At 51.0% G+C, this 19,843-nt stretch overlaps 1 protein-coding gene across 1 annotated transcript in view; it reads left to right on the top strand.

Annotated features, from left to right (window-relative positions):
• ITPKB (inositol-trisphosphate 3-kinase B) overlaps positions 1-19,843 on the top strand; it is a 67,792-nt gene that overhangs the window by 43,800 nt on the left and 4,149 nt on the right. The window contains exons 3-7 of the mRNA XM_050971954.1: positions 8,033-8,132; positions 8,693-8,906; positions 11,816-12,020; positions 17,418-17,519; positions 18,921-18,992. Of these exons, the coding sequence (XP_050827911.1) occupies positions 8,033-8,132; positions 8,693-8,906; positions 11,816-12,020; positions 17,418-17,519; positions 18,921-18,992 (693 nt within the window). The remainder of the gene's footprint in view (positions 1-8,032; positions 8,133-8,692; positions 8,907-11,815; positions 12,021-17,417; positions 17,520-18,920; positions 18,993-19,843) is intronic.

The raw sequence follows: 19,843 nt of genomic DNA, 5'->3' as shown, positions 1-19,843 counted from the left end.
GTCCACCCCCTTGCTCTGGGGACATGAGCTCTGGGCATTTCAGTCATTCCTGAAGCTGATAGAAAGAAATCAGTCTCAAGAAAAAACAGGCATTAAGAACAAAGTATTGCTTTGTTCCAGTCATTGAGGTTACTCCTGTGTTTGGTGTCTCTGACCCAAGTGCCTCCAGGCAGGCTGTAAATGTGTCATCCTGGTTTAAATCTCTAAAAACTTACCTTCAAATTGAAGGTAGTTGAGAGTTTGGCAGCCTCGGTCCTATGATTAACTCTACCAGTTTAAATCAGCCAGATTGGAAATAACTGGCCCTTTTATGATCTCCTGCTGGTCTGACTACCTGTGTTCCCAACATGCCCTGTGCTGACACCCCTCTTTCCCAAAGGACTCCAGGGTTTGGCTCATCCCTTGGGAGGATATGGCAAACCAATAGCTCCCATCCCAGATCCCTGGCATGTACAAGCACAGGTTTTGTATTCAGGTTGTCTCTTGCAGGAAAGCTGTGCCTTACCAAACCACTGCCCTCTGGGATCCTCTGTTGTGACTTTTAGGAGCTGAGTCTCTTCCGTATCCTAAGCTGCAGCTCTGGCCTGTAGGGAGCTGAGCTGGACTTCAAATCAAGTAACCAGAGACCTTGTTTGCTGTCAAGAAGGGCACAGCTCCTGGTCTCAGCATGTGGGAACTAGAAGCAGTTCAGGATTCACAGTGGCAGGGTTGGGAAGGCTGCAGGGATCCTTCCCTGCTGGCAGCATGGGAGTGAGCAGTGCTAGAGCCAGCACAGGCACAGGAGCCCATGTCCCAGTGTGTGCTGTGCTGCTGCAGGAGGTGATGAGCTGAAATGATGTTTGGAACCAGAAAGATGGTGGTGAATACCCTGGAACTGGGAAAGGGATCAAACACAAGTCTCCAGATGGAAACAGAGCAGTTTCCATCAAAGCTGATGACAAGTTCCCTGATAGAGGGATGCAGGGTCAGATCCCTGGGCAGCACATCCCGTTTCTCAGCTGGACGCCTGATCTGGCTGCCTGCAGCTCTGTGCACCAGTGTGTTGCACCAATGAGCTGCACTGCTCTGGGGCTCTTCTCACAAATCAGTTCACCAGGGCCCACTTTTGACTACCAGCAAGGATTTTTATTGTCTGCTGACTTTTAAAAGCTAGCTGCTTTCTGGGGATGAAGCACTGTACAGCTTAAGTAGCAGTCCACCAAAAGTGATTAGCTGTTTCTGAATCACTCACCTTTTCCAAGCTGAAAATTGCTTAACAAATCTTACTGGTGTGTACATAATGAGTAACAAATACATTTGCAGAGATCTGGATCAGTTCCCACTCAGGAAAGCAGGCTGAACGTATCTGATGCTGGCAATTAATAATTCCACTGGCTTTATGGGAGGGTCAGTTGTGGCTGATCTCTGTTAGGGGTGTTCAGCTTTGCTTCAGTAAAGGCTCTCCACCAGAAGAAATGCCTCATGGAGACAGCAGTAGCTCTGAGGCTCAGTTACTCTGAGCTCCAATGCAGGCTTTGCCTTCGCTCTCACTTCGGCTTTTTTGTCTTCTTCCCTTCTTTGCCAAACTGGCCAGAGAGGTGTAGCAGCACTGTCCTCTCGGTAGCCATTTCCCCTGAGTGTGCTGTTGACGTGGCTCCTGCTCTGCTGCTGCACTCTGCTCCTGCTTTGTGGGTGAGGAGGTTCCAAATGTCCTTCCAGGCGCTGGGGGACTGCTGTGCTCCCGGCTCCCAGCCGCTCTGCTTCCTTCCATTGTCAGCAGGGAGGTCAAGCTGAAGGACTGCTGCTCACTCATCTGCCTCTGCTCTTTCTAATTCTCCTTGCCTTCATCACAAGCAGGAAGAGGGAGCCTGCAACAAGCTCCTGGTTTTTTCCAATACACTGGAATATTTTTTCCATGATCTGAGCAGATGTTCCTGGCTTTCACGCATTTTTTACTGGGTCTCCTCTATCACTCATGCAGACAGCAGAGAAGCAGTAGCTTTATCTCTATGACCCTCTACCCCAGATCTTTGGTCTTGGTGGGACAACTCCCTGATCCCACTGGAGAAAAGGGCATCCCTCACAGAAACAGAGGGGAGTGGTTTCTCTCTTGTGAAAGGCAAAATCCTTCCTGGCTAAAACAAGACCATTCTGAAAAACAAAGTGTTTGAAGTAAAAGAGTGCACATGTTAGGATTTTTTCTCACTCTAAATGAGATGGAGACCTTGGAGAGTAGCAGAAGCTGCTACACCCCAACAGAAGTAACTACACCCCAACAGGAGCATCTATACCACGGTTATTAAAATAATTTATCTAATGAGGCTTGGGGGTTTGCACTAGAATTTCTAGGCACCCAGAAATGCCTGTCAGTCATCACACTGTATTTCCTTGTATTAGCTTCAGTGAAGCCTCATGTTGGGCCTCACTTTATTTTTGCTCAGTGGAATCTGTGGAATGTGGAAATGGCATTGCTCTCGCCAGGTTTGGGGGAGCTGCTGAAACTTTTGTATTATGCCTTTTGTGACTAAATCAAGAAATGCCCAGTGATCCAAAGCCCCCCTCCTCCATTGCCAGCTGCTCCTCTGGCCAAAACAAGGCTGTTTAGCTGCTGTGCAGTACAGAAGCATCAGCAAGGATGAGAGGGGTTTGTGTAGGAGGAAGACAATTCAGAATATGGGCTGTACCTTGCTGCCAGCATCAGGGTCAGTGGTCACAGCCTGGTGCGTGCTGAAGGGCAGAGGCAGCCAGGGGCTGAGAGATGGCAAAGCCAAGCAGAACCCCAGCCCTGCACCATCACATCACAGGTTTTTCACTGTGTCTGGTGCATTTTGGTCACCCCCAAGGCAGGACACAGCAGGAGGAGGCATTCATTCCGTGGTACCTGCCAGCTCTGCCCTGCACGCCCAGCGTCCAGCACAATGAACAAAGCTGGCCTCCCCCCCGAGGCTGCAGTGACAAGGTTTTTCCCAGTCAAGGGAAACAATCATCACTAGGGAAACCTTAACTACTTTTTAAAGAGCAAAAGAAAACACATTCATTCTTTTAAACATGGAAAACTAAATGGCCTCTTTTTCCTTGGCTGGATGTGCATGGCCGTGGAGCGGGCTGGCACGGAGGGAACTTTGCAGGCAAAAGTTCCCTCCACTCATTTAGATATTAAAGAGGAGGGCTCTGTGGAGCAAAGTTTGCCCTTCTCAGCCCTTGCTGCCTTGCTTTTTTAAACCAGAAAGGCTCTGGCTACCCAACCCTCCTGCTTGTGAGTGAAACATCTTGGAGCCTGCAACAGCACAGCTTCATGTCACTTCCTAGAAGAGCTGGAAGTGAAGCCCCCAGGAGCAGGGCTTCCTCCAAAGGGAAGGGAAAGCCAGGGTGGCACTTATGCAAGTCCCTGGGCTGCAGCAACTCCAGTGAAGCCTGGGGAAGCAGTGGGCATTGGTGACACTACTGTCTCCTCATAGTTTTCCTCCACCTCTTCTGATCCTAGGATATTTCATGGTTTCCCTGGGAGAAAGGAGCTGAAATTCTTCTCACAATTGGGAAAATCATTAATTTAATGCTGCTCCCACTCTTTTCCATGCCCTGGCCCAGCTGTGTAATCTTGCCTCTAACCATGCATGCTCTAGTTAATAAAAAGCACTAAAATACAGGTCCAGCTCCTACTATTTCCAGGAACGTTTGGTCCCATAAAACCATAGGAAAGCATAATTTCAGCAAATTAAATCAGTTACTGCCTATCTCTCTGGCTGAATGCATGGAAAGGGAAGAGCACCCTGCTGGCTCCATGCATGGGGAATAACACCAGTCAAATTCCACCAGTGTCCATGCTGGGAAAGGGAGGCAACAGGCAGTCGGAGAAAGGCACGTCTCCTTTGAGCAGACATTAAAGGAATAAATATGCAACAGAGAAAATGCACAGCAAGCACTGAGCTCATCAGTCACTTTTTGTTTAATCTAATTAAACACAATATATCCTCTGACCTTCTGCACTGGCACTAAATTCTCCTGTGTTGTTCTTTCCATACGAAGCTCTATTGACAGATGGGGAAAGCCTAGAGTTTGCTTTAAGTTTCAGATAAGTAAAGTTAAACATACAGCAGATAAAATTGTTTTGCCGGCACTCCTCTCCCCCTGACCCATTGTGGGTGCTCACTGGGAGGGATTAACTCCTCTGGCCTGTATCCCACTCCTGCCTTGGGATACTGCTCTGTGCAGTAAGCAAAAGCTGTAAGAGGGCAGAGGCAGAAGCAGAGTGCTGCAGAATCCCTGAGAAGTTCTTTTTTAGAGTTGGTTCTGCACTTGCTGAGCCTCTTTTCCATGTGGCAGACTATTAGGGAAAACGGTGCCATTCCTTGCTAAATATATTTCCAGAGTCACTAAATAATTTACTTAACAGCTAATCAGTTGGCATTTGCTGATGCTGACCCAGGTTTTAAATAAAAAGTGTTGAATTGCATCAGACACCTCGTGCATATTCCCTGCTTGTACAGGCTCCATGCTCTTGCTGCCTGTGCAAGAGTGCAGTTGGTCCACACAGCTTCCCGAGTTTTCTGGGAGGCAGAGGGCTGGGTTTGGGGCACAGCTGGGAGCCAGGGTGCCACATCAGGTGCAGGCTTTGATCATGCAAAAGGTTTGGAAATGTGCTCCTCTTTTGAAATGACCACCTGCGGGTTCACCGCCTTGCAGGCAAATGAGAAGAGCACGGATCTGCCCTTCACCTGCATCACTTGGCAATGCCATCTGCAGAGCTATTTCTTCCAGTATGGTGAAAAATCCTTTGAGTCCAGGGTGTTACAACAGGTAACACCTCCATGCACCTACAGCTGTGCCTGTGCTCCTGGATGTGTGAGCAAATAACTCCTTGAAATGTAAAACAAAAATTACGGACTACTACAGAGCCTGGAGGCGATGACCTTATGGTTCCCAACAGGCTGACAGTGTTAAAGAAGATTTCTTTACTGTAAATAGCCTTAATACTCCCTTTGTCTATTAATAGCACCAGGCAGGGCAGGAGGCAGTGGAGGGGCTGTTTGCTGTCTGTGGTTGTGGAGTGACACTGGAGTGGTGTGAACCTCGTGGCTCTGGTTTTCCGTGGTCAGCTGCAGAGCCTGACACAAGGGTTGGCATGGCCGGGATCCCAAACCATGGATTTTGAGATCTCTGTCCATCAGTGTCCATATAAACAGAGACCTCTTGCCAGGGTCCTCTTGAAGGACCCTGCAGATGGTTAAAAGCCACCTCCCATCTCTCTTGTGGCTCAAGGGAAAGTACAAAGGCTGACTTTCTGGAACACTCTACCTCAGGAGAATTTTGCTGTCTTCAGGCAAAGGGAGTGGCAGGATCCCTGGGGGCATTGGCCGTGTTGCTCCTCTGGGATCCCCTCTGCTGCCTGCCCTAGAGATCAGATGGAGTCATGCAGCTGCTGGTTTAGTAGGGGATCTGTGCCTTGCAAAACTCAGCCTTTTGAGCACTCCCATAACACAGCAACATTCTTTTGATGAAGCAAACTTCTCCTCATTACATTGGGAGGGGGCTTGGGTGTGAAACAAAAATCCAGTGGCTCCTGAAGGAATCAGAGGGACAGCAGTCCCTCTTCTCCCCTGTTAGTGTACAGCAGTTGCCCCTGTGAGAAGCAGGGAGAAAGTGGCTCTGTGAATCAGAACTGTGGGTCACCCCTGCAGCAGTGACAACTGACCTTGCAGTCGATTTCCAGCAGGCTGGGAGGGGCTTGGAATGGATGAAGGTGCCTCAAGCTTCGCCATAAAAGAAGTTGTTACACGTGTCCTTAAAACTTGGGTTGGAAATACCTGACTGAAGGTGTGTCTGAAACCGGGTGAGGCCTGGGTGAAAACATTTCCCTCTGGCATAGAGGGGGTGAGGATGTGCTCCCTGTTCCTCGGGTGGCTGTGCTGAGTGACTGGCTCTCTGACCCACTTAGATCAGCAGAAGGGTTGTTTTTGTTGTGTTTTCTGTCTCCAGGGGACTCGGGGTCATTACCCTGCACTGGAAGCAGGGCTGGAATGGAGACCATCACTCCTGGGAAAGCCCTGGCAGGGGGAAGCCAGAGTGGCTTGCCCTGCTTTAGGGACTGTTTGCCTTCATTCTGCCTGTACCTTGAAGTACCTCAAAGTTTTAACTATGAAGCTCTAACCACCATGAACCAAAATCTTGGCTCGGGAAGGCACATTGCCTTGGCATGTTTCCTGGGACCGAGTGACTTACGATGCTGTGCTGCAAGTGAGGGGAGGACTCCTTTTGGAGGAGGTGGGTCACACTCGTTTAGAGTCCAAACTCCCCCGGAGACTTTTTCTTCCCCCTTTTCTGATGACATCAGCCAGGACTTGATGTTACTATTTTAAAAACAAAAAGAGGGGACACCCCCCCGCTTCCCCTTCTCTCTCTGCCAGAAGGAGAACAAAGAACAGCTAAAACACACAAGTTCTGGCACTCAGTATGGAAATAAAAACATTCATCCTCATGTCAGGTAGGGAACTGCCCAACCCCCTGCCAAAGCAAGCAAGCCCTCGGCGTGGAGGAGCCCTGGAGAAGGGGATGCCCGGTGTCACCCCACGCCTGGGCAGCTCCTGCCAAACTCCTGCAAGGCTGTACCAGTGCCAGGCTGCGCCGGGACGCTCCTGGCCACGGGCAGCCTTCCAGGGAAGGGCTGCCCTGCTCTTCCCAGGCTGCAAGGTGGGGAAAGACCTTGATTCTTCCCCTCTCCCACTCCCGTGCTGCCCACCACTCGGGCAGCCCCCGCATCTCCCTGCTCCCCAGCGGGCTGGTGCACGGTGCAGGGATAACCCGGTGTAATTTCCACGCTTTAGACACTAACATCTTTGTCTGGCTTCTTGCTGCTCGCCATTTAAACATGTCAGCAGTTCCCAGCACGGATTCCTGTGCTCTGAGTTCACCCCCAGCAAGCATCCAAACTGCAAGTTGGGGCTGCTGGCTCTTCCCTGCCTGTCTGTGAAGCATTACTGGAACAGGGGCCAGTTCTCCAAACAGGAGGAAGAGATTACTTGGACTTTCTGGAAGGCTCCCTCCCATGCCTTCACAGCAGAGCAAATGAGGATAATTTATCTGCTGGCTTCCAGCTGAACCCAGGAGCTTGGAGCAGCCAAGGACTACACTGTTTGTCCCAGCTCCTGCAAGAAGGCATTTTTCCATTGTTGCCCTTGTATATCGTTCACATAATTTGTTTGTGCCGTCACCTTCTGGGGCCAAGATAAGAGGTCATCCCCTGCCTTTTACTGGTGGTGTGTTCCCTAGAACAATCCAGGGAAAAACTCGCAGGAAGGAGCCGTTGAGGGAGGCTGTGTGCCCTTAGTTAGAGTCCTGTAAATAGTTTCGAGCAATCTCTGGTGAGAAACACGGCGTGTCAGGAGGGAATTGTTCTGTGAACTGTAGTTACAGATGGGCCAGAGCGGGCGGATCAGCACACGTGGATTGCCAGCTTAATGGACACAGCAGCTGCCTTTCAGGGGGAACAAAAGCCAGGCAGGGAGCCTCTGTGTGCCTGTGCTCTTGTTCCCCTCAGGACCTGCAGCTCGGTTTTGTGGCTGGATGGCAGTCCTGGGTTGCCTTCCCGCTCCATCTGCTGCGATCTACTGCGGTGCCCAGGGATGGGTTAATGTCCCTGTGGTGCCCAGGGATGGGTTAATGTCCCTGTGGTGTCCAGGGATCCAGGGATGGGTTAATGTCCCTGTGGTGCCCAGGGATGGGTTAATGTCCCTGGCGCTCCCGCAGAGGGATGCAGGGAGCAGGGATGAGGCAGTGCGGATGGCTGGGCGCTCTGCAGCAGCAGCAGCCAACTGGAACAATGCTGTAACACCATCCACTTCAGTGAAGTTACTCGTGATTTTTGAATGTAGAGTTGAGGCCCAGTGGCTTGGCACAGCACAATGGGAAAAGAGCAGATTTTCTGTTTGCTTCCATCCTACGCTGGCTGTGGTGCCTCTTTCCCTGTCCAGAACAGCTGCGTGCTGCCTGAAGTGACTTTACAGACAGTAAAAGCTTAAAACATTGCATTCACCTTCATGATTTTTTTCCCCCTTAGAGCAAGTCATGGAGGAAGATCAAGAATATGGTGCACTGGTCCCCGTTTGTGATGTCTTTCAAGAAGAAGTACCCTTGGATCCAGCTAGCGGGACACGCAGGTACCGAGCATGGGGAGGGACAGAGTGGTGGCAGGGCCCTTCATTATCCCGGGTTAATGAGCTTTGTTGGCCTCAATTGCTTCAGGCTGCTGCATGAGTGTCACAGCTTGCAGCTCCCAGTCTCTAGCCCAGGAAAGTGACTTATCTGAATGCTAAGTGAGGGTAGTGTGAAGGTGCTTTGGGCTTCCAGTCTCCCAGGGCCAGCAGGAATTATTGCTGCTTTTTCCTCAGGCAGCAGAAAGCTGGGTGCTTTGGGTGAGAGCCAGGCCCAGCTCCTGACCCAGGTGATGCTGCCCAGCTCAAAGGTGTCTCACACATGAGCACAGACACAGAGATGTGAACCTACAGGGAAGTGCACAGAGGATGTGGAGCAAACGTGTTGGGTCTCTGCCTTCTTGGTATGTGACACTGCTGCTCATAAACCTCTGGCAACCTGAGCTGTTCAGTCCCTGACTGCAGGGACTCCTTGGGTGCAGGTGTAAATGGAGCTGACTCCTAGGTGTTTGGCTGCCCTTCCTGCCACCCAAAGCAAGTGTCACATTGTCCCTTGTCACCCTCAGGTAGTTTCAAGGCGGCGGCCAATGGCAGGATCCTGAAGAAGCACTGTGAATCGGAGCAGCGGTGCCTCGACCGCCTCATGAACGATGTCCTGAAGCCCTATGTCCCTGCCTACCACGGAGATGTGGTCAAGGATGGGGAGAGATACAACCAGATGGAAGATCTGCTGGCTGAGTTTGACTCCCCCTGTGTTATGGACTGCAAAATGGGGGTCAGGTGAGTGGCACTGGGGAGGTTTTTGGGTTTTAAGACGGGATACTCAAAAGTAAATGCATCTCCTAGGTAAAACTGCCTGAAACGCACAGTTAGGAATACCAGGCTCACCTGTCTTCAGGTAAAGCTCAGCCAATAGCATGAGAGAGCCATGGGGAAAGCTGGGTATGGAAAGGATACACCAGGCTCCTTCCTTCTCTGCTTGTTGACTGTCCTGCATTCTGGGAAAGGTTTGGTGTGGTGGAGGGGACAGAGCTCTGCTTGGGTTTGGGGACACAGGAATGGCACAGTAGCTGTTGGGACGTTCTCTCTGCCACATGAGGACACAGCCAAGGGATGGGGTGTAGAAGATCCTGCCTAGGGTGCCAGAGGGATGAAATAAAGACAGTTGAAAGGCACAATTTCAGTGAGCAAGAAATTTCCTCTCTACTCAGCCTCTGCTCCGATGCGCACTGGAGGGATAAAATGCGTGTGCCGAGTAGTTCAGTGCCTTTCACACAAAGCTCCTGAAATGTTTCCTAGCAGATGAGCAAAATTACCCGTGTCCTCCTTGAGAACCATCTCCCCAGATCCACCAGGATCCCAGGCTACAGCCACTTGGCTAGCAGCAGTTTTCGAGTGAGCTGTGCCACAGCTGACAAGGGTGTCCCAGAGCAGATGTGGGCAGGGCTGGTGACCCCAGGTGGCTGCCAGTTTTGGAACAGCCTCAGGCCACCCTCAGCCCTGGGTGTGCTGCAGGCTGGTGGCAGGAAGGGCTGAGACCCCCCTCGCTGGCAAAGGCGCAGCCCAGACATGGTGGAGACGCGCTGCTGGAAAAGCTGATGGTTTCTGTGGGAGGCAGGAATCTTTTTTTCCCCTCCTGAATCCCGATGTGAAACTCGAACTGGCGTGCCGGGCTGTCGGCAGGGAAGAGGCGGGGAATACTTTCCACCCGAGGGGTGGAGGGAAGGGCAGAGGGCCCGGCGCAGCCATGTGGCCCCGGCTGGCACACACACGCTGCTCTGGGAGGGAAACAGGGCTCACTCTGGACCCGCACAGCAGCACCAGGAGAAGAGCTGCTGGACGTGCTGCCCAGGTGCTCCTGTGGCTTCCCATGCACAGATCACATGTCAGGTGATTTATGCACCTGGGGTTTTGGAGCTCAGGCAAGGGGGCAAATGTGCTGGGCATCGTCATCCTGAAATAAGATGGTGCTGTGGGAGGAGCTGGTGAGAGAGGATGAATGGAGTTAATGCTTTGGAATGGGGCATCCCATGGCTGAGCAAATACTCTAAACCTCAGGGGTATTAAACCTGTCCTCTGAGCCAGCAGCTTGCTGCCAGGCAGACAGAGGTTTGTTTTTTTCATGCCAAGCTGGCTTTGGGATGTGGCAGCCTACTCCAGTCACTTCTAAACAAAACTTGGTTTTTCTTAAGCCTTGGTGATGGCACAAGCCTGAGGCGATGGGGAGGACCAAGCCACAGACATTGATGATCTGTCATTCACATAAGAAGAAACTCTAGCCCTTTGAGCAGTGTGAGCAGCACTTCTAGCATGCTGCTGCTTTATTCTGCTGTTTTATTCCATCTGCACCAAAATCATGAATTTGGTGATCTCAGCTGAGGACTTTCATTGCTTTTACCTGCAGTATTTTTCAAGAGGGCTCATGACCTCTGGGGATGTCTGCCCTAAGCAAAGGCACCAGTTTGCCTCTTGGGACACAGGAACACTGTCCCACATAATCCACTCAGCACCCTCCCAGCTTGTTTTGCTTGGTTCTGGAGGTGAATCACTCACTCGGTGCTGGGATTTTGGCACAAGGGACATGGGCAGAGGGCACTGTCCCTCTGCAGAGCTGGGCATGGCTAGTGGGAGGTGTAGAACAGTGGCAGATTGGGTCATTCCTGTGTTGTTTTGCTGGGACATCTCATGCAGCTTGGTGGGCTGTTTGAGGAGGGCCTGGACACTTTCCAGGCTGAGCCAGGGTTGATTTGGGAACTGCGAGAGGAATTTTGTGGTGGTTTAATATTGCTGCAGGAAGTATTACTTTGTGGATGATGGTTTTATGCATGCCAGAGTGCAGAACTTTTCCACCACTGTGCTTTGGCACAGAGGGGTGCTTCTCTGAAGTATGGATAAAACCAAGGTCTTTGCACACTCCTCTGCACCTTCCATCCTCCTTCCCCCATTCCCCATCCTGGCTGCACCCCGTGGACCTGGGGTAGTGCTAAGCACCTGGCCAAGGTTGCATCCCTTCCTGTGCTTGAAGAGAAGGCTTTTGCTAGGAAGTCCACTTGAAGCAGACCTATACTGGGCAAAACCATCCCCATCAGTGTGACAGCCCTTTGTGGAAACACCCTGTTTAGCATCTGGTGAGGCAGAGCCCTCATGGTGCACAGAGTAAGGGAATGCAAAAGCACAGGAGAGGCACAGGGGCAGCTTTGGCTGATCCTCAAAGGGAGCAGCAGCTGATGCTGAAGGATGGGACACAGTAATGTCCCTCTTGTCTGCAATTCAGCTGGCTCCCAGAGCATGTGCACAGATTCTTGGGCATATCTTGAAAGCCATGTTTAGCTCAGGTGAGAGCTCAGGTTTCCTGAACTTTGGGGTAAGCTCAGGACAAGGGATGGCAGGAGGAGGCTGCTGGGTGGCAGCAGCAAGGCTGTGAGAACCTGTGAGAAATAACTTCCCTTGTTATTGCCAGACTGGTTGTGGTTCCTCGATGAACTGAGAAGATATCGTGTGTCAATGATGGAGTGATAATTAAATCAGGATCAATTCAGCCACGAGGCTTGCTCCATTATTTCCTATGCTGCACTACTCCTTAGGGATCAGCTATCCTGGATCAGCCTGATTTCTGGGGCAGGGGCTGTCTGTGGGTATATGGCACCTCGTGTGGTGACCCTGCTCTTACCCCCCCTCACTCCCTGCAGAACGTACCTGGAGGAGGAGCTGATAAAGGCCCGGAAGAAGCCGAGCCTGAGGAAGGACATGTACCAGAAGATGATTGAGGTGGACCCCGAGGCCCCCACTGAGGAGGAGAACGTGCTGCGCGCCGTGACCAAGCCGCGCTACATGCAGTGGAGGGAGACCATCAGCTCCACCGCCACACTGGGCTTCAGGATCGAGGGCATCAAGGTGAGCCTGGCCAGTGTGCTCAGCAGGGGAACAGCTGCTGGGGGTGCTCACTAGCCAAACTCACAGAGGTACACACACAGCAAATCAAATCAATTCATAAATTAACAGAAATTGGTTCAAGAAAGGCGTAAATGAGGATCAGTCGTTGGCTGTCTTTATTCACATCATGAAGTGCTTTCCTGAGTGTAAGGATGTACTTAACCACATGCTTTCCTGAATCTGGGTCAAGGCTCCTACTGCTCTTTGAATTTGGGCTAAGATATGCTCTTCACTTGGGATCATGGCAAAGGTTAGAGCTGTTACCCAGAAATTATATTAAAAATAAAGAAATGTAGGTGCCTTCTCTTTTTAATGATCCAAGAGGGCAAAGTAAACAGCAGTAAATTTGAGGTTTGATTGAAATAGGAAAGCAGCTGTGGTAGAGAATTCAGGGAGAGATTCAAGGGGAGCAGGAAGGGAAGTTGTTTCAGGGCACTGGGATGTCTTTCTCTACATACATGCAGTCTCACCAGCCACTGATGGTGGGAGCAGCTCACACCTGGACATCCCCGGCCCCTGCAGCCAAAGCACCTCACAGGCACCTCACCCAGGGCACTGCTGCTCTTCTGAGAATGCAGCTGAACTCAGGGCATCATCCTGAAGATGGTTTTAGACATAATCTCGTTACATCAGCTGCTTGCTTGATATCCCCCTCCCTGCAAAATACAAAGTGCCATCCTCCAACTTGAAGACTCAAATTCGATGTTTGCTTTCAATTCTGCTCTGCCACTGGGCTGAGCCATTAATCCAAATCCCAGCTTGAACGTGTGCCCATCTGTGGCAGGAGCTGTGAGCTTAGGCACAGTCAGTAAGGAGGGTGTGTTTACCAGCCTGTCCAGGAAGATTCAGCAGCTGAGCCCTGTGAAATGGGACAAGCACACACAGCTGCACTTTCTGCCAGCACCTGCATGCACATGTAACCTGCTGACTGCTCTTGCTCAGAGCAGCACTCACATTTCTGGAGGCACCAGCTGGGGTGCTTCTGTGTCCCCAGGACATTTTCCCCAAGGAGGTGAGAAAGGTGTCTGGGATGCCACTTGAGCAGCCAGGTCTGTAGCCACAGAGTATTAGTGACACTGCTTGCATGAGCACTAGCAATGGCCTGTGCTTTTTGCTAGGCAGCCAGTGTGAGTTAAAGGTAATAGCACACTTGAGCCAAGGGTTTCATTGCATGCCTGGGCATGGTGCTGGCTTGGCAGCCACAGGGAGCTCTGTCAAGTTGTGTTTGCACTCATTCAGGCTTGGGTAGCTGCTGAGGGCCCAGGCAGTAGCTCAGAGCAGGCACTTGCTCTTAGTGGAAACAGTGGCTCATATCTGCATGTGTCTTGATTGGAGGAGTTTCTTTCTCTTGATCACAGATTATTTTTCTCACTCTGAGCTGGGCAGAATTCTCCCAGAGTGCCTGTCTGGCTCTCTGTAGCCAAACCTCCTGCCTGAAGATAGTGGTGTCAAAATGATAGAATTAAAAGAAATTAAGCTGGTCCCTGATAAAGCCCTCACACCAGATTTTTTAGACTTCCCTGGTAGCACCTCACCAACAAACAAATGCAGGTGTTAGACCATGGGCTTAAAAGGTCAGCAGGAGTGGGTCACACAGAGCTGCTACTTCTAACCACCCACAGAAGGGAGCTGTCCCTTGCTCTGTGCACGTTGCATCTTCTTCATTCAGCTGTTTCATGGCCAGCAGGATACAGAGCATTTACCTCTAACTCAAACACTCTCAGAAACCCCAGGAGCAGCTCTTGGGCTGAGCCCCTTCAAAAGTTTCCTAGCAAGCAATGCAAGGCACCCCTGCCCATCCTGTGTCTCTGCCTAGGATGCTGATGGTCCATGCTCCTCACAGCAGCTTCCTGCAGTGCCTGCATTGGGTCAGGGCATTGCCTGCTCCTGCAGCTCTTCCCTGATCTCCCCAGGTCTCCCAAAGACCCTTTCCTGCTGTGGGTACCCATTAGCACACTGTGAGCTGCTCCAGCTTGGGTCAACCCCATGCCTAGTTCCCATTGCTGCTGTTCTGCTTTTTGTAAAACTGAGGCTGTATTAAAAAGGGGGACCAGTTGGGACTAAAGCTCCCATGCACTGCTTCTTCCCCTGCTTTCTTTCATTTCTGGTGTAATCAGAAATACCTATTTATAGTCCAGCATGATATATCCTTGGCCTCCAGTGGTGCTTCTCAGTCTTGGCATGTTTAGGGGGCAGGCTATATACAAATCACTAGAAATTAAAAAATGTAAAAAAAAAAAGCCAAAACCAAACAAATCATATCCCCAGGGAGGCCAAAACACTGTGAAGGGAAATAAAAGCCATAAAGGAGTTATGAGATTTGTACCTCTGTTTAGCCAACCGTAAACGAGTTGCTGCCTGATCTGAGCAGTGGATTTTTTTTCAAAGAGGTGAAGCAGCCCTTTAATTGAAAAATGTTGAGAAGTTCTGGCCTCCAGCAGTATTCCTGCTGCTGCTAGGGGGCTGACTAATTTGATCAAGGCTCTAATTACTGTAATTCTCCTTAAATCCCTCAGCTTCTGGGCTATTTTCCCCTAAGCTAAAGCATTAGTAGTTCGTGCTGTTTCACAGCTGGCTTTTTTTGCAACAGGGCTGGTCATGTTGTGCTGTATCCCTGTTGTTCTCCCTGTTTCTGGGATTGAGTGTCTGTGTTAGGGAAAGTGCCATTAGTGCCCTGGCTGTCTTCCAGCTGTTTTATTTCTTGCTGTGGATGCTTCTCTGTGAAGAGCAGCAGTGAATCTGCCCTGCCCCTCGCTCATGGATGGGGGCTGCCAGAGGAGAGCTCTGAGAAGTGCAAGGGAAGGACAGGATTTGACCCTGGACATGTGGGAAGGGGTCATAGGAAGGAGAGGAGCAGTGCAAGCCTTTTGGATAGCACAGTCAGGTAAGGCAAACAGGCAGCTCAGGGCATGAGGATAGCAACCCTTTCCTGACTGAGCCCTCCCTTTCCCAGGTGGCCTTGAAGATCCAGTTCTTCCTCTTTAAAATGGAAATTTTCCTTTGCAAAAGGAGATAATGACATTCATCTGACTTTCTGGAATAGCTTGAACCTGTTGGAAACAGTAGCTATTAATAAAATTTCCATGCTGAAAGTAACACAAGTGATCCCTGGTGGCCCAGTTGAAACTTGCTGGGGCTCATTGTAAGAAGTGACACTCCCGAGCTGCTGCCCTGCTCTGCGCATCACTCACCATTGCCTGCAGCAAGGCCACGCTGGGATGGCATTCCACAGGGCTGGAACGGTTTTGCAGGGTCCCAAAACTAGCCAGGAAAGCCTCCAGCTCACTGTGCCAAGCCAGGCAGCTCAGCAGCCCCATCCAAGGCCAGAGGCAGAGCTCTGGCTGACCCGAGCCCTGCCCCAGTGACGCCAGCGTGAGCTGGAATCGCTGCTGGGGCGGAGGTTGTGCTAGCCCTTATCAGCCCCCCTCACATTTCTTCTGCGTGGAAGGCAGCCCCCTCGGGGCTCAGACACCTGTGAATGTCATGGCAGCTGTCAGCCTGGTGGCAGCAACCTCTGGCTGGGCAAGGAAACTGCAGGAGGCGGGAGCAGCACTAGGGATAGGCTGCTTGGCTTTCCTGAAGCTGAGACTGCCTTATCGGAAAGGCCATCTGTGATTTGCATTTATTTTTAGGAGCACTTAGAAGTCCATCTCCTTTCTTGGATGCTTTGTGGAAAGTTGTGCTCTTTACACGTGAAATTAGTGCTGTGGCCCCTCTCCAGGTTGATATTGATCATCCCCCTGGGAGAGGGTGGGTTCATTTCTGAGCTGCCACGTCGGGGCTCGCATGGGGGACGTTCAGCAGCAAAGTGCCCTTCCCCTGTACATCACACACGTGCCACCAGAGCATCCTCAGCAAGGTCACAGCTGAGAGCAGAGATCCCAGCTCTGCATGGGCCATCAGCAGCACGGAGTCTCCAGTGAAAAGGTTGTCCCTGACCCCTGCCAATACACATTCTGTCAGCCCTGAGCATTGCTTTTGGACCCTGTGGCAGCACAGTGGTCAGGCTGAGTCCAAGGTGATTTGAAGCTTGGTGCAGTTGGTGCAGTTGGTACAAACAAAGTTTTTCCTGGAGTTTTTCTTTTGTATGTTGCTTTTGTTGCCACCTTTGTTAATGCTTACACAAGCTAGAACTGAAGTGTGCTGTGTGATTCGTCTCAAACTGCACTTCAGGTGCTGGTTGGGTGGCAGGCTTGCCTTGGGCACTCAACTTTCCCCCAGGTTGGACTGGCCACCATGCCCAAAGCAAGCCATCTCTCCAGGGGGATTCACATTGCCCTGTGCTGGGGCACTTCCCTGGATGGGTCTCTAACCTCCAGGGCAGGTGATTTCATTGTGCCTTCTTCCTCCCCCAGCCTCTGCTCTGCTGCTTCATCCTTCATCTTCCCCAGCCCACAGGATGTCTTTTGGCCCCTGTCCCTTTGCTGTATTGTGTGCAAACGAGCTGTCTAGAGCAGTGGGATGGAGCCCTGAAATGGAGCTGTGAGCACGAGCAAGTGTGGTTTAAAATAGCCCCTGTATCCAGGAAGTGAGATCTGCCTGCCTGTCCCATGGCCCCTCTGGACAAAGAAATGAGTTGATGTAAAAATCAGAGCCCCAGAAGGACCAGGGAGATGGGGAGAGACCCACAAAGCTGCCCAGAGGTTCAGACAGGAGCCTCTGGGCCAGGGCTGTGTTGTCCCTGCAGTGGACAAGCCATGCCATGGCAGGCCAGGGATGGGTGTGCCTTGGGAAAAGGCAGAGGAGAGCACAAGGCTGCTCACTGCATCTCAGTGCCAGCCTGTTGCCTTGGAGGGTTTGTGATCCATGGACTATCAAAGGACCAGTGAGGCCAGATAGCCATGGGCTCCATGGAGGATTTCTCACAGAGTGGTTCTGCTCCTGCTCCTGAGATGTTTTTCCTGTCCATGCTCAGTTTTGTTCCATTGTGATCATGCTCTGCTGTCCTCCCCAAGCCAAGGTGACAGTCCAGGGCTGGTGTCAGTGCATTCTCAGCCAGAGCAGCCATGGGAAGCCATTTGGGCACAGAAACACCAGAAACAGGTAGTCTCCAGCCTCTGTTAGCAGCAAGCACCTGGTCTGTGAGGAGAGTTTGCACATTGCCAGTGATCTTGGCAAGTATTTGATGGTGGGGAGTTCTCTTTGCATTAGAGATCAATGCACTGGTGCTGTGGGATAACTTGGGATGTACAAGCAGAGACCTGCTGCCTCTGCTTACCCCTGCTCCACAGACAGATCCTTCAGCTGCCAAAAATGCTGGTCACATCCTACTTGGCAACATGCATGGCTGCAGAAACACTGCTCCTGCCCCAACTCCCTTCCTCCCCATCCAGCTCACCCCTGTCCCTTCTTTTCAAGAAAGAGGACGGCACTGTGAACCGGGACTTCAAGAAGACACGGACAAAGGAACAAGTCATGGAGGCCTTCAGCGAGTTCACCAGAGGGAACAGGAATGTTTTGGTGAGTGGGGGATGTTGGGGGCACTGCCTGGAGAGGGCATTTGTGTGGAGCCTAGCCTCAGCTCATCAGGTCCCTGGCCTGCAGGGCTGAAGCCTGAGCAATGTCTCTTAAAAAGCATGAGAAACGTTGTAGAGAAACACTGTCCTGGTGGAGGGTGAGGGGAAAGCAGTGGAGAGCTGGGAGGGGACTTGGCTGTGGCAGCACTGCTTGACCCGAGTCTGAGTCTGCTGAGGATCTCCAGGATTGGCTCCCAAAACCCACTGAGGAGTCACAGCCATGCTCTGTCCCTCACCCCAGGGCTGGTGGTCACCCCGAGCCCTTTCTGTACCCCACTGTGAGTGCTGGGGGCTCCCATCCTGGCAGGGGGGGCTGCCTGTGCCCAGTCTCGCAGCAGGGTGATCCTGTGCCAGGCACACTTCACATGGGCAAGCCACAGGCAGCATTTTCCAAGCTTCCCTAAGTTGCCAGGAGAATAAGAGATCTGGCTGTAAACAATTTACACCAACTGTGTCAAATAACCTGTTTGACAAAGCACTCCCATTTTAAGCTGCACTGTATAAAGTCTCCAAATGCAGAGCTCCAGCTGGAGTGGCCCTTGGCACTGTCTCCTTCAAACTGGCATGCTTGCTTTCACAAGAGTTACCCAGGGATTTTCCTGGATCTGAAGATGAAGTTGCCTGGCTGCATTTTAACCCCAAAGAACTTGGAGCACACGTCATGCCATGGCTCTGGATGGGGCTCCGTGGCCAGTGCATTTTTATACAGCAATCCCCACCTCTCCCCTTGCAATGTGTTCCAGTGCCCAGATTCTTGCTGTGTGTGTGTTCCTGTGCTTGATTCTTTTATATAAACCCCAAAATCAGTGCAGCCCCCTGAGAATGTGCCAAGTGTGTTCCAGAAATTTGTAGGGATGCTCAAACAGGCTTGTGGTTCTTGAGCTGTGTGCTGGCCATTGTGAAAGCCCTTCCACCCACGGGACCAGCTTTGCAAAAGTGCTGCAGAAATGTCTTATGATGTGTGACTGAGTGAGTGCTAAAAAGAGAGATGAAGTGAAGAGTTGATCTATGAAAGGAGTGCAGGGGAGAGGGAAAAGTAGCAGCTGCTGAACTAGGTGTTCCCACCATGGAGGCAGCAGGGGCACTCTGCAGAAAGCAGCAGTTCAGCAAAAGCAAATGCTTTCTCTAAGTTGTGAAAGCCACAGGAGCTCAGGGTGCTGTAGATGCCAAAAGGAAAAGTGGATCATAAAAAACAGGGAACACTCTCCAAAGGGAAAGGTCTGTGGGAGGATGCTGGGCATGGGGGTGATTTTCCTGTCTGCCCCAATGCAGACAGTGTTTTTTATGTAGGTTTCCTGCAACACTAATGGCTTGGATTTGGGCTTCTTTGTTTTTGTAATTCCAGAACAGTTACCTTAACCGGTTGAAGGGTATCCGTGCTACCCTGGAGACATCCCCGTTCTTCAAGTGCCATGAGGTAATTCTGATGTTTATACAGATCTGCCTGGAGAGGCAAACTGTTTAATTCCAGCTTGTCCAAGGAGAGAAGTCAAAGTCAGGGGCTGGTTTGTTCTTATATCTGTATTTTCATATGTGCATATAATACTTACGTGCAAATATAGATGATAGCATACAATGTTTGTGCATCTGACATGGTCTCAAATCCACTGAAAGCCAATGTTCAAACAGATTAAAAGTGATCTAGGAGGAACTCGGGCTGTTTATGACAGGGAAAATTCCCTAGTGTAAAAGCACTGGGGTTTTCTCAGGAGAAATGTCTATTTGAATGCATGTCAGGCATCATTTGGCTGACAGTTGCTCCACATGATCAAACAAGGCTTCAACACAGCCATAAATTGCAGATACCCCAAACATGCCTTTCCTGAGCTGGCTGGGGCACCACAGTTCAAACGCTGCCTTTCAAAGGAATTTCATACAGAAGTGTCCACAATACCAACATTTTCTATAGTGAAGACTCAGTGCTGATGGGAAAACAAGGAGGGAACAGTATTTTTTTTGGCCATTTCAGGAAGTGAAATGCTCCCCAATTTAATGCAATAATTTTGCTATTACATTTACTTAACAAAACATGAGAGTGTGTGTCCGTGTCATGTGTGGTGTAAGAATAAAGAGCCTTACAGGAACCTTTGGCTCCCAGGGCTCAGGAGCCACAGCTCCAAGAGCCCACTGTCCCTCACCCAGAGCCACCTCAGCCCCAGCCAGACACGGAGAGTCCTGCCAGGAGCCAAAGGCAGATGGGGCCATGCCTCCTGGTGGCAGCGCCTGGAAAGCAGTTGGAAGGGAAATGTCAAAACTGAGGGTTTTAGG

Source organism: Serinus canaria, chromosome 3 (genome assembly GCF_022539315.1).
Source record: "Serinus canaria isolate serCan28SL12 chromosome 3, serCan2020, whole genome shotgun sequence".
NCBI lineage: Eukaryota > Metazoa > Chordata > Aves > Passeriformes > Fringillidae > Serinus > Serinus canaria.
The sequence above is the reverse complement of the archived record's forward strand: the minus strand, read 5'-3'. Positions and strand labels throughout refer to the sequence as shown.